Source organism: Thermobia domestica, chromosome 6 (assembly GCF_964235325.1).
Source record: "Thermobia domestica chromosome 6, izTheDome1.hap1.1, whole genome shotgun sequence".
In the NCBI taxonomy this organism is placed as follows: Eukaryota; Metazoa; Arthropoda; class Insecta; order Zygentoma; family Lepismatidae; genus Thermobia; species Thermobia domestica.
This window is the reverse complement of record NC_137459.1, coordinates 46,894,850-46,909,878: the sequence shown is the minus strand read 5'-3', so window position 1 is coordinate 46,909,878 and position 15,029 is coordinate 46,894,850. Positions and strand designations below refer to the sequence as shown.

The 15,029-nt window shown below is 39.3% G+C and overlaps 1 protein-coding gene across 2 annotated transcripts in view; it reads left to right on the top strand.

The window, feature by feature from the left end:
• LOC145687657 (uncharacterized) overlaps nt 1–15,029 on the top strand; it is a 92,589-nt gene that overhangs the window by 14,696 nt on the left and 62,864 nt on the right. For both annotated transcript variants that reach the window (XM_081761118.1, XM_081761117.1), the window contains exons 5-6: nt 306–786; nt 5,012–5,545. In XM_081761118.1, coding sequence (XP_081617244.1) covers nt 306–786; nt 5,012–5,545 — 1,015 coding nt within the window. The remainder of the gene's footprint in view (nt 1–305; nt 787–5,011; nt 5,546–15,029) is intronic.

The following is a 15,029-nucleotide window of genomic DNA, read 5'->3' as shown; positions in this document are numbered from 1 at the left end:
ACTCTATCTAGATGAAATAGCCTTATTGTAGCTCTTTTTACAACCAAAATTTATGCAACCAATCTAGATATTTCTAAAGAAAAGAATGAGTTAGGGTGATTAAAACACAATCATTTGTAACTTGAGAACAATAACTTTCTTCTTAAAATAGAAATTCTAATATTCAAAAAATATTATAGAAGAAATTGTGTAAGTATACAACAAGCATTTTCGTACGTGGTTGTACAAATAAAATTTACAAAATATACTTACTTCTATAGCATTATGTTTCAGTTGGTTCAGAAATAATATTCTTTCTTCTACAGATCCAGTGAAGAAAAGAAAGCCTCAATTGAACCAGTGAGCCAATTGGAATCTTGTGAACAGGAAACTGGAATGCTGTTTGAAGAACTGGAAAAGGAGAAGGGTAATGAGAAAGATGGCTATAAGGGTCCAGCAGAAGACATTGTTGAAAGAGCTGATTTCAGTGAAGCTACACAGAGCATGCAGGCCACACAAGATGAGCATCTTCGTGGAGATAATATTCAGGCTTTACCTACACTGAAGAGAGAAATATTGAATCTAAGTAGCGAGATAGTACAGTTACAAAAGGATAAGGAAATGTCCGAAACAACATTGGCCATAGCAAAAGCTGAATGGGAAAACCAAGAAAAATTGTTAAGGGAGAACGCTGAAAATATGTTAAAACAAATCGAGGAGCTGACAGAAAAGAACTCCACTTTACAAGATCGCTTGAATTCCTCTCAGGCTGCGATGGCCAAGAATCGCCTCGCAGTATTAGAACAGGTAAGTATAACAAATTTGTTCTTCCATCGATGTATCAGCTAAGATATTGAATTCAAATATAACTAAGACTGAAATATCATATGGTTTTAAAGTTCTGGGAATTTTGTTTTAACTTTTTTATTTAATTTATTTCCATCTCTATTATATTGTAGATTTTCAACATATCTTCCGTTTACTCTATGCACTTCTCTCAGTATGGAATTAAATTTCGAAGACAATATTCGTAGAAGTTTTGCTGATTCTCCTTTATCCATTTCTTTATAGCACGTTTTATGTCATTTAAGTTATGAAATTGTATGCTACTCGGAGATTTCTTTACTTGCAAGAACAGATGGTTGTTCTTGGTTGTTAGATCAGGTGAATAAGATGGATGCAGGAGTAATTCCATACACAGGTCTTTTAAAGGTTTCTTCTTTTGATGAGCAATAATGTGATCTTGCTGTAGTCGGTCGCAGATCTTTCCAGGTCGTTTTTGACAAGCATTTGTGAAAGTGGATCTTATGAACGGTTAGGATTATATATTGCGTTGATTGTGGTCCCCTTTTATAGGTAATTCACATAGATTATACTATCAAAATTATAGAATTCTATAACCATTAACTTATGCCAACAGATGGAACAGAAGCTGCTTCAGATGGAAGTAGGGTTACTAGATGTCCGTATTCAGCAGGACAAGTCCGTTTTTATTAAGCTTGTCTCGAAATCCATACTTATTTTTGAAAATTTCTAAAATGTTTGTATTTTCTTTTACCCACAAATGATATTCATATAATCTTATACTTCAACATTTCCTCCGAGAGTTTTCATTCCCTTACAATTGTATTTTAGAGGTGAAGACACGAGATTCTGAGTACATTTGGGTTGCGTAACGGTAAGAAGAATTGGAAGTTCCCAATACTTTGATAGTAGAAGAAGTCAAGAGATTATTTGACAGTATGAATACATTCGGAGCGGTTCTACTTTTGGGGCATGTGGGCTGTGGGATTTGAATGAAAGAGGCATTTGTAGTGAGAAGAAAGTAATGATTTTTTTTTTTTTTTTTTTTTTTTTTTTTGCTGCAGCACGAGAGTGGTAACTTATGTAAGTCAGAAGAGCATAAGTTTTAAATGTAGGTCGAGGCATGTAAGGAAACGATCTGGCGGTGGTTGTGTTGATCTGACATTAAAAAGTCGCTACTGTGATGACTCGATCTGGAAAATAGATTGTAGCAATGACGTGTTCCGGATATTTCCAGAATGTAGTGCTATAATAGAGCGTTTCGGTATTGAACACTTAAGAGCTAATGCAACACCGCCCCATCAAATTGTAATTTTAAATCTTCGCAATATTTGACTGTAGAAATACTCAAATACTAATGCTCAAATATGGTTAGGACCCCTTGTCCTAATTTGAAATGATTAAATTGAAACAATACAGTTTTTAAATTGGAATTAAGTCGTCACAATAGTTTTAAATCGGTAAATTGTGTACATGCTAGCGACATTTATCATTGCCAAGCAGGCAAGTGATAAAGCAAGTAGCGACATCTATTAGCGTTACTGTTTATTATTACGAATTAGCATTATGCCCTGCGACGTTTGCCGTTTATCAATAGCTTTACCACTACCATTATTGCTCAATAGTAGTGTAACTTTTAGAGCATACAGTATGTCTTCTGATAAACTTTCAAATTCACAAATCTAAAGGTAGAAAAATAAATACAAATGGATGATAACTTTACGTTATGATAATATATAATGTAGGATCTTTTTCCAATATATATATACACAGATTGTGATCAGAAAAATGGAAACACCTGAACGAAATTGCAACTTACCAGATCAATATGGTGTCGGGCCACCTTTCACCTTCAGAACAGCCTTGATGTGACGTGGGATGGAGGCATAGAGGTCGTGAATGGTAGCAAGTGGAATTTTACACCATTTCTCGTTCAGGGCATCGGCCAGTTCTGTGAGAGAGGATGGAGGTGGAAATTGTCGCCGGAGTCGTGTTTCCAAGACGGACCACAGATGTTCAATTATGTTGAGATCTGGGGATTGGGCGGGCCAGGGGAGGTGTTGAACTTCATCCCGATGTACCTCAAACCACGCTGCAACAACGCCAGCTGTGTGAATGGGTGCATTATCATTCTGGAAGATGGTGTCATTGTCCGGGAACAACATCCGGACCATAGGATGCAAGTGGTCTCCTAAAATTGCGACATAATCGTTGGCAGTGATTCGTCCGCTAAGTGTGACCACAGGACCCAATGAAAACCATGATATGGCGGCCCACAGCATCACCGAGCCGCCGCCATGTTTCACAGTTGGGCGGAGACACTGCAGATCATAAGTTTCTTTAGGTGTTCTCCACACATAAACACGGCTCGTGGTTGGGAATAGGGTGAAGGATGACTCATCCGACCATATCACATGTTTCTAGTCCTCAACGGTCCAAGTTGCATGGTCGCGGCACCATTTGCGGCGTGCGAAAGCGTTATGGTCCCTGATGAGCGAATTGGCCCGTGCAACACGACCCTGTAAGCTCATGTCATGTAATTCGCGGCGGACTGTGATTGTCGAAATATAGTGGGGGAGGTGCTGATTGAGTTCCTCCGTCACTTGCTCCGCAGTGGCACGACGGTTCTGCGTGACAATGTGCTTTAATTCCCGGCGTGACCTGTCACTCATGATTTTCTTCCGCCCACTGTTCCACTTCCCCGATGTGGTTTCCCGTGTGTTGTGTAGGCCGTCATTACCTTCGACACTGTCCCACGCGACACACCTAACACAGTAGCCACTGCCGTCACACTCACTCCACATAACCGCGCACCAACAATTTGCCCTCTTTGAAAATCTGAGAGGTCTCCCATTTTACACTACCTCCGTCTGCTGCAGCCACTGGACATTGCTGTTCCACTGCGCCTGACGTAGTATGGAGACCGACCTAACACACCACCACCAGCGGTCCGGCGCTGCGGGCGCCACGACACCACTGCCAACCCATACATCTGACGTGTTGCCAACTACAGGTGTTTCCATTTTTCTGATCACCATCTGTATATATATACAGTTCTTTGTGTACTTATTTGAAACATTCACAGAATAAATTTCTGTATATTTTGGAATTAGCTTTGAGAAAATCATATTTTATTATGTTTTCTTTAATATTTGTTTAAAACTTTTAATGTGAGTCTTTTTATGCTATAAGTGCTTTATGCTGTATACTGATTTTGTATGCCTATAGTTTCGAACTTTTGAAATAGCTGAAAGTATTGTTTAGATATTTGTTCGTAATGCAACATGAAATCCTTTTCTTACTCTTAACCTTCTGAACAGGTGCGTATGAATGTTTTTAGTTTCTGTGATTTATGAAGTTAAGATTATGTTATATTGTAAACAATTTACAAGAACGTCAAGTTTGTTCAACCATGAGAATTACAATTTTCGTGACGGGGACAAATAGCATAGCTGCAGATGCCCCAATTAAACTGTAATCATTCATCCATTCATTCAATTGCAACATACTTTCTTCTTTCAGAAATACTGAGAGATAGAATTACCATTTATCCAAAATAACCATAAAAAACAATTGGATAGTTGATTTTCGAAAAATAACATTCAGTTCAATCCAATTCAAACCAAATAACTTATATAACATATCTTGTTTTACCCACGAAGTTCTCTCCGAATATTTGAATGAAGATGTAGCGCACGGTGGATAAGTACATCTACTTCACACCTGAGGTATTCACACTTTCACTCAGTCACTGTGCAATTTTCGCGGGTGAGGTTAAATTTACATTGAAGTTGCACCACCCGAGCGTGACGTAATGTCACGTGGTATTAGTCCACGTTACACACGCAACTTTATTGATTAAAAAAAGTGATTTACTTACGCTACAAAACATAGCTGAGTGAGCGTGTGAGCGTCAGCGAGCGAAGGGGATTAGAATCCCCGCAGGGCTCGTTTTATTCCACCTTTATCACAATGATAATACCACGTGACATTATGTCCTGCTCGGGTGGTGCAACTTCATTGTAAATCTAACCTCACCCGTCCCTAGTTCGATCCCGGGCCATGTAAAATTCCACCAATTTTTTCCTATCATTCATTTATTTTCATTATCCGTCTCTTTTAGCCTACAGAGAATAGCCGCGAGACAGGCTTCTCTTCATTTTATTTGAACTGAATTTTGACAATCTCGTGAAATGACTCATAAATATTACTGCATTTCTACTTGCAGCTGAAAACGATAAATACACTGACAGAAAGGCTCCAGATAGTGGGAGAAGAACGTGATAAATATCTTGCAGAAACCATTGATTTGCGTATGCGTGCAGAAAGGCTAAATAAAGAGCAGCGTCCTCCTCAAGAGAAGTGTAGAAAATTGGCATTCCAGATTATCCACTTGAGGTCTGAAAATCAGCATCTAGAACAAGAAGTTTCTCTGTGGAGAAATAGAGCTGAAGCACTTAAAGCAATATCGCAATGGTTAAAACCTAAGGATGACAGAAAATTGCAAGACGAAAAAGAGGACCTTCAGGAGACCAAAGAAAAGAACCAGGAACAATGCCAGGTAGATGAACAAAGAAACCAGGAAGTACATCACCTAAAAGAGTTGGTTAACAAGTTACAGGCAGAAAATCTGAAACAGCAGGAAGAAATAAACAAAATGCTTAATGTCATAGTAGATAAGAACAAAGAAGTGGCAAAATTAGCAGATGAACTTGCCGCGAATGGAGCCCTGTTGATGGAAGCAAGAACCAAAGATGCCCAGGTAAGAGAAAGAGGTTTATTATGCATTTCCAATGTATTTTGTTAAGATTCTCTGTCGTTTATTATTAACTACTTATATTCAGAAACATCTTGTAATTTATTTTTCGGAAAACTTTGACTAGAGAATTTTCGATTGAAAATAATTTTCTGTAGGTTTATATATTTAAGGTCAATCTAGGGTTGCCAGATTTTGTAAACGAAAAACCGGGACACCAATCTCAGACTATACATAAGGTCAGGTTTCCTACTCATTTGATTATAGTCAATTAATTACGTCTTTTCCCGATTACTACTCACATTTTTTTCAGTTCATTCTGTATATAGTTAACACAAATGGAGCCTCACAAGGGATGTATAAAGAAAGTGACAAGCTAATGTAAGAAGAGTTGCCTAGTGTCCCTTATTCCGAACTCCGATTTGTTGTGTTTAACAGATCCTAAATATTGTGCCAATTTCGACACGCCATTTATGATTGAAGAGATAGTGTTTTTCTTTGTTGCGTCATAATTGAGTCAGAAACACTACCCTAAAAGAAATAGAAATTTAGCATTTAGCAAAAAAAAAAAGAAAAAAAAGAAATCGAAAGAAAGAAAGAAAGAAAGAAAGAAAGAAAAAAGAAGGAAAGAAAGAAAAAAAGAAAAAAGAAACAAACAAAGAAAGAAAGAAAGAAAGAAAGAAAAAAAGAAAGAAAGAAAGAAAGAAAAGTACATTTCTGCTAAATTCAGAACGCTAAACAAAACTGAAGCTCTTGAAAGACTTACGAAGGCTCTTCAAAATTTTGGCAGAAAACAAATCAGTATCAAAATTAAACAAGATATATACCTTTATGTGTTTAACTGCTACTTCTTATCCTAGAGTAAGTTGTTACGAAAGTCTAGCCTGAAAACTACTGAAAATTTTATCAGATAAAGGGAAAAATAAAAATCCAAAACAGTGGCGGATCTAGCACAGGGCCGGGAAGCCTAGGTCCCCAAGTTTTTCGAGTGACAAAAATAATTTAAGCTATTATTTATATATTTTTGAAAGTTTATAGTACTCATTATATACCTATCATAGTCTGGTTCTGGCTGCCCCCCCCCCCCAGGGTTTACCTTCTAGAACCGCCACTGATACAAAATTATTGAATGTGTGCACAGCATCTTTAGAAATATTTATCCACACATGGGAAAGCATATTAAAGACAACTCAGTTCTCAGAAGAAATTGTGCCTAAGAAGACGGCAGACAGGACGAAATAGACAGTTTAAATACTGTTAACATGCAGGGACTGAGAGCAGTATCGTCATTGTTGATTAAAGTTTCAACAATGAAGCAGTTCTGCGCTGCCGATTGAAGTATAGTAGTTAAAGACCGTCACAGGAAAAAAATACGTTCTTTTCTGTTGATAATGATATTCAAGAAATTATTTACATAACATATCCGTCCCCCGTCTTGAATCTATATATATAAAACTAGCAGCGTTCACCCCGCTTCGCTGGGGTCACCCCGGAACGCAATAAACTTTGTTACTTAGATAATTTTTACTTTTTCGCTTTCAAGTGATATGATAAAAACCATAGAAGATTGCAGTAAATGTTAACATTATATCGCCTGTCATTTATGTTAACCCGCCGAGTGACACGGTCATGTGGGTTGCATATAAATACGGTTAGATTTACCTATGATGAGCTAACAAAGGATTTCTACGTTATGGACACTTGAATGGTCAATTATCTCAAGACACTGGTAATTGAAAATTAAAGTGATATGATAAAAACCATCTAGGGTCCAAATCTTAATAACCCCCCAAAAATGAAAGAAATTGGTTCAGCCGTATTAGCGTGATGAGCTAACAAAGGATTTGTACGTTCTCTTTTATATATATAGATTGAAAATCACTATGTTTATGACTCTAAATCTCCTGAACAGCCTGACCGATCTCGATCAAATTTGTAAAATGGATGAGGTTTGAGGCTGAGTTGGTTTTAGGGTATTCACTTTGAGGGTAGAACTGAAGGGAGAGGGAGTATAAAAAATAAATAAAACTTAATAACTCCTTAACCACTCGGCCGATCTTGATCAAATTTTCAACATAGATGAGGTTCAGGCCTGGAATCGTTTTTATGATTTAAATTTGACGGAACAACGTAGGGAAGGAAAAGGAGGGGGACATATATAAAAATCAATTTATATAAGATTGAAAGTGACTATTTTTGTAACTTAATAACTCTTGAACTATCCGATCGATCTCATTCAAATTTTCAAGATACATGAGGTTCGAATCTGGAAACATTTCTGTAATTTCACTTTAACGGTAGATTCTAGGGGAGGGGGAGGGGAGGTGGACGTATAAATAAAAACTAATAAAACCTAATAACTTTTGAACCATCCAACCAATCTCGATCAAATTTTCAACATATATGATTGTTGGGGCTTGGGTGTATTTTATTGTGTCACTTTGACGAGCCAACCTAGGGGAGGAGGACGGGGAGATATATGTAAAAAAAAAAAAATAAATAAATAAAATGACTGCCTTTGTGACTTCATCACTCTTGAACCACCCGACCGATCTCAATCAAATTTTCAACATACATGAGTTTAGAAGCAGGGATTACTTTAGGCTATTCACTTTAGCGATGCAACGTCGGGGAGGGGGAGAGAAATTTACAAAATGATCAAAAATGACCGATATTAGTGTTGAATCAATAGTTTTCGGGGTCGATGGGAGAAACAGTGATACTTCTGATGCTGTTTCAATCCAAGTTCAGCCCTGATAGTTGGGGAGGGGAGGCTACAACGTAGGGGAGGGGAATAAACATTTAAAAATGATCGAAAATGACTAATATTAGTGTCGAATCCATGGTTTTAGGAGTAGCTGAGATTAACAGTGACAATTCTGATGCGGTGTGCCGCAGCACAGAGGAGGAGGAGCTATATATAATAATAATCGAAAATAACCAATATTAGTGTCTAATCCATAGTTTTCGGGATGATTCAGATGAACAGTGACATTTTCGATGCAATTTACATCCAAAATCAGCCCAGCCACTTGGGGAAGGGGGAGAAAGAGATATATAAAAATGATCGAAAATGGCTGCTATCAGTGTCGAATTTATTGTTTTCTGAGTCGCTTAGATGAACAGTGACACTTTCCATCCCGTTTAAATTCAAATTCAACCCCACAATTTGGGGGAGGAGAGGAAGAAATATTTAAGAATGATCGAAAAATGACCGATATTAGTGCTGAATCCACATTTTTTGGGGTCGCTGAGATGAACGGTGACAGTTCAGATGCCATGGCCCGCAACATGAGGGAGGGGGAAGTATATTTCTATATATATATATATATATATATATATATATATATATATATATATATATATATATATATATATATATATAATGATCGAAATTGACCAATATTAGTGTCGAATCCATGGTTTTCGGGGTCACCGAGATGATCAATGATGCTGTTTAAATCGATGCCATTAAAAACGAAAACAGCATATTTCACGGGTACTAAACACATAAGATACGGATTTGTGCATTTAAATTTTCATTTCAACTCAGCGAAGCGGGTAATATATGATAGTATTCTTTAAATTCCTTTTTCCTTTCTGGAAGCTAAACAATCCATAGGACGAAAGAATGTATGTTGTTTGTTTAGTAAAATTAATTGGCTACACAAACCTTCCGTTTTTAGGCAAGACATATTATTTTTTGCAGGTTGATTTTTCAATCTGGAAAAGGAAAACCAGGACAAACAGGCGTCCCGAAGGCCTTTATCGCGACAGGTAATTCTTTCATTGAAAACCGGGACTGTCTCGGAAAATCGGGACTTCTGACAACCCTAGGTTAACCCATACGAAGTGGTCCAGAATAGGTTGCTCGACCATCTCCGAAAATTATAAAAATTTGATTGTGACGAACCTTGTGTATGAGGAGGTGAATAACACTATTCACGTTGTCATTTGTACAAGTGTTCCTGAACCGTGGCCATCTTTGTTGGTTGAGTGCCAATTTTTGAATTTGGAAGCGTTTACGAAAACTACAGTTGCTCAGGACGTACGAATCAGACGAACACCAAACAAAAACGAATGTTTACAGGAGAGACTGAGGTACAGTTTGAAGCATAGAAAATGTTAAAAAAAAGTTTAAGTCCAACTTAGGAACAAACTCTTGCGCCGTGTGCTTCTGCATTCCGAAATACACTTATCATCGACTAATATACTTCCGGTATTCAACCCAACTCACCCTCTCCTCCAACTCTCCTTGTCTAAAGCGGTGTGTAACGTAATGTACCCTTTCCATTCAGATAAAAAAAAAAAAAAAAAAAAAAAAAACAGGAACCGGTCTACAAGGTTTATCGCTCTAAAACCGTCTCTTTCATTCGTTTGTTCTGAAATGCCTTTCTAGAGCCTGGATAAAACAAAACGTCACAAAATGTTCCCATAGCTTCAAAAACAACCTTATTTACATTCTTTCCCTTCTCCAAAGGCTGCATATCACATCAACCTAGGAAGATGCTCCTTGTAAATTTTATGGAAAGTGTTAATCATGGCAGTAGGTTCTGTGCTTCCCAAAGTCTGTAATGCATGCGCAGAGATCTAAAAAACTACTGACAGAAATGAGTGTAATTCATTTCTTGTCAGTAATTGCAAGCAAATGTTCCAGTTGGCGTCATTTGGGCAGGACAGAAGGGTGTAATTGCCCCCTCCCTTGAGCTTGAGAAATACATATTGTTTGATCAAATGTGTCGTAATATAATAAAAAAATGTTCGATCCCAGCTCTCGCCAAGTAAACATTGTGGTGGACAAACACCGTGAGTGTGGGTTTTCCCGTTTCTTCCCACTCTTTCGTTCCACCATTTCCTTCATTGCTTATCGTCACCGTCTCCTTTATCCTCCCCGCATTATCATGGGACGGAAAACTTAGAGATTTCGTTTCATTTTTTTACTAATAAAAAAGTGAAATTATGTCGGCGGAGAATCTCCGTCTCCCCCCCCCCTCGCACTCGGCAAAATATAAAATGACGCTGCTTTTAACAACAAGTTTATAGTTACGATAGTACATTGCTAGAGCGCTTACATTTGGTTTCAAGAGTCGAAGGTTTAATCTCAAGCCATAATAGTTCATGGACGACATTGAGAGAGAGATTCAAATATGGATACAGAAAGGAATGATTTACATATACAAGTTTAGAATTGGAGAAAAAATGATCGGACAGCATCCGTATTATGATAAACATTGTGACTTTGTGAAACAGAAAAAGAAAGGTTCCTAACTGCGAGGATCACATTAGGCATTTGTTGAATTAAGATGGAGAATTCTTTTTAGAGCATCAGATGATTACGAAGAGAGAGAAAGATCTTAAGATCTGGAGAATTAAGAATTTAAAATATCTTTAGCTTCCTTGCCGGGTTTCGAACCACGAACCTTTATAGTTATCGATCCAAGACTTTATCCATTCACCCACAGAGAATTCTATGTGGTCTGTTACATACTTTTAATTTAGCTACTAGAATGGGATATTCCAAACGTTGACTCAGTGGATGCGCCGTTCAGATGGGACGCAGACCTCTTGTAGCTTAGTTATAGAGTGTATAATGAACTTCCTCTTGTTCAAGAACACTTTTTAAGTCAGTAAAATTTATTCTTATTGTGTTCATTAAGTTATATTTGATAGAACTATATGATAAAATAGTGCCAAATACTTTGCGTCGTTATCTGTTACATGAATGTTTAATGTAAGGGATTCCTACTTGGATGATCTTAGGTTCGAATTCTGACAATTCTTATTGACTTTTCTTCTAGCCACGCTCATACTGTGCAATCGAAAAACTCAATATTGAAGTAAATGTAGTCACAGTTAGTTTAATACGAAATTATATTCAAATATGATATTTGTTATTTATGATATTTGTGATTTGGAAAGAGTACAAGTTTGCGTTATATAGAATAGATAGATGTACCGGTAATGCAAACTTGTGAACTTCCGTAACTGGGTTTGGATTTCAATGTCACTTTGCTGATATACATGGAGTGCCTTAATACTGTGGTCCAGTTCGATGATGGGTGTCGTTTGTGCAAGGGAGAGCCAACCCCCTTACCATTTTGACGTGGCAATGATCATGGAGCTAGAAAGAGGGAACAAACGCCCCTTACAAGCGTTTGCACAACTGAATACAAGCAAAAGCAAGCCCAATTGCTGCCATGCGTAGCTTTTTTAAGATGAGATTTAGCATGAAACATATACAAGCATTTAACTTTTTCCGGGCAGGTGCTTTTTTCGCGTTTCTACCATGTCCTCACTTTTTCTCCATGTAATGTCAGTCATGATTCTTTTGCAATAGTTTATTTACATACAGAATTACTTTGTGGCCTAAGGAGCAATTTTTAGCACTTTGCCCTGCAGAGATATTATGCCTGTCTGCGATGTCAGTAGTATTATAGTTGTGGATATTTCTACAGACTCTTTAAATGCAATAGTATTCAGCACAAAACTTATGAACCCCCAGTTTATGTCATTCCAAAATACAGCCCATTTAAAAATGTAATTTTCTGTACTTTTTCTGGTGATTTCATGTATAGGTTTGCAACCCTGCATATTTATTTAGAAGCAAGAGTGTATATTCTTCGTGCACCTCATTGTCTCCCGTAAACATTTGTTTTTGTTTGGTGTTCGTCTGATTCGTACCTGAGCAACTGTAGTTTTCGTAAACGCTTCTAAATGCAAAAATTGGTACTCAAGAACACTTTTGTATCCTCGTCGCCAAAAGTGCCTTTACATCGCCGTGACGGGTATGTGACAGCGCAGTACTCTAAGGAAGGAATGGTTGCATATTTTGACTAGGGAAATAACGAAGGTATAGGGAGTAGAGGCACAGATTTGAAGCATCAGTGCATTGTCATCTCTGAAAAGATTCGTATTACTGCCTTATATGTTAAGTTAAACACCACACCATCTGTCACTGATAGCGTAGATCATCTTACTTTTTAAAATTGTCTCTGTAGCCTATTTGTCCATACATTAATGTCCAGACATGATGTATAGAAAGGAGAAGGAAGGAGATACAACATCTGTAAGATTTATGTAATTCACTAAGGGACTATAAGAAACGACTGAGCTAATTACTGCTACTAGCGCTTTTTGCTCTTCAGGGATTTACTACGACATGTTCGCAAGAAATTATTCTAAGTCCTAAATCTGTGCGTGAATTATTTGATTCACCTCATTGTAATTATTTGAGAACGGAAACTGATTACGCTGAACGTGAATATGTTTCTCGTAAAGCAAGGGCCGTAATAAATGTAAATAAGGTTCTCATTATTATATAAAGCACATAAGTATTTGTTCCGTGTATAGAACAATATAATACAGTAACTAAGCAACATCATAATCACTAACGCACGCAGGATTTTTTCCACCGGGGGGGGGGAAGTCCGATATAGAGTTTTTCGTTTTATCCCTATATATATTAAGTTAACAGTCATAACATTTATCATTGATAGCGTATATCGTCTTTCGCCACTGTAGCCTATTAGTCAGAACCTTCGTCTCCAGACATGATGTCGAGAGAATAGAAAGAAATAGATATGAACAGTGGTGTAACTAATTTTACTGCGCCGTGGATCGATCGATCATCGATTTACTCATACTCTCCCAAGCCCCCTGCCTCAGGTATTTCAGCTGCTGCGTTATATATATGGTTCCATGTCAGAAGGGCCAGACAAAAGAGCAAAGACAGAAAGACCTGACTCAAAAGGGCCCTGCGTCAAACGGGCTCGGGTCAAAAGGGCCCGAATCAAAACACCCCTCATAAAAAGGAACTGGGTCGAAAGGTCTCCGCAACAAAAGAGCCCGAGTCTAAAGGCCCCGAATAAAAACGACTCTCATAAAAAGGGCCCCAGTCAAAAGGGACTCCGCTACAAAAGAGCCAGAGTCAAACGACCCTGCGTCAAAAGGGATCGAGTCAAAAGTGGCCGAATCAAAACGCCCCTCATAAAAAGAGTCATAGTCAAAAGAATCCCACGAGAAAAGGATCCGAGTCAAAGGGCCCTGCGTCAAATGAGCCCGGGTCAAAAGAGGCTCCACTACAAAAGGGTCTAACTGAAAACGGCCCCACATCAAAAGGGACCGGTCCAAAAGGTCTCCACAACAAAAGGGCCCGAATCATAACGCCCCCCATAAAAGGGGCCGAGTCCAAAGGGGTCCCCTACAAAACTGCCCGAGTCAAATGGCCATGCGTCAAAAGGGCACGGGTTTAAAGGGCTGGAGTCAAAAGGGGCTGAATCAAAACCACCCTCATAAAAAGAACCCGGGTCAAAATGGTTCCACGACAAAGGGACCCGAATCAAAAGGCCCTGCATCAAACGGGCCCGGGTCAAATAAAGTCGGAATCAAACGGCCCCGCGTCAAAAGGGCCCGGGTCGAAAGGTCTCCTCAACAAAAGGGCCCAAGCCAGAAGGCCCGAATCAAAACGCCCCCCATCAAAAGCGCCATAGTCAAAAGGAGCCCACGAGAAAAGGATCCGAGTCAAAGGGCCCTGCGTCAAATGAGCCCGGGTCAAAAGAGGCTCCGCTACAAAAGGGTCCGACTGAAAACGGCCCCAAATCAAAAGGGACCGGGTCAAAAGGTCTCCACATCATAAGGGCCCGAGTCAAAAGGGCCCGAATCAAAACGCCCTCCATAAAAAGGAGCAGAGTCAAAAGGGGCCCCGCTACAAAAGGGCCCGAGTCAAATGGCCGTACGTCGAAAGGTCGCGGGTTAAAAAGACCCTAGTCAAAAGGGGCCCAATCTAAACGCACCCCATAAAAAGAGCCCGGGTCAAAAGGGTTCCACGACAAAGTTACCTGAGTCAAAAGGCCCTGCGTCAAACGTACCCGGGTGAAATAAAGCCGGAGTCAAACGGCCCTGCATCAAAAGGGCCTTGTCGAAAGGTCTCGTCAACAAAAAGTCCATAGTCAAAAGAGTCCCACGACAAATGGACCCGAGCAAAAGGCCCTGCATTAAACGGGCCTGGGTTAAATGGGCCCCACTACAAAAGGGCCCGAGTGAAATCGGCCCCACATCAAAAGGGGCCCGGTTCAAAAGGTCTCCACAACAAAAGGACCCGAATCATAAAGCCTCTCATAAGAAGGGGCCGAGTCCAAAGGGATCCCCCTACAAAAGTGCCCGAGTCAAAGGCCATGCGTCAAAAGGGCGCGGGCTTAAAGGGCTGGAGTCCAAAGGGACCGAATCAAAATCTCCCTCATAAAAAGTACCTGGGTCAAAAGAATTCCACGACAAAGGGACCCAAATAAAAAGGCCCTGCGTCAAAGGGACCCGGATGAAATATATCCGGAGTCAAACGGGCCCTCGTCAAAAGGGCCCGGGTCGAAATGTTTCCTCAACAAAAGGGCTCGAGCCAGAAGGCCCGAATCAAAACGCCCCTCATCAAAAGGGCCCGGGTTGAAAGGGCACCGCAACAAAAGAGCCCGAGAATCGTTTGTTAACACAACGCAAA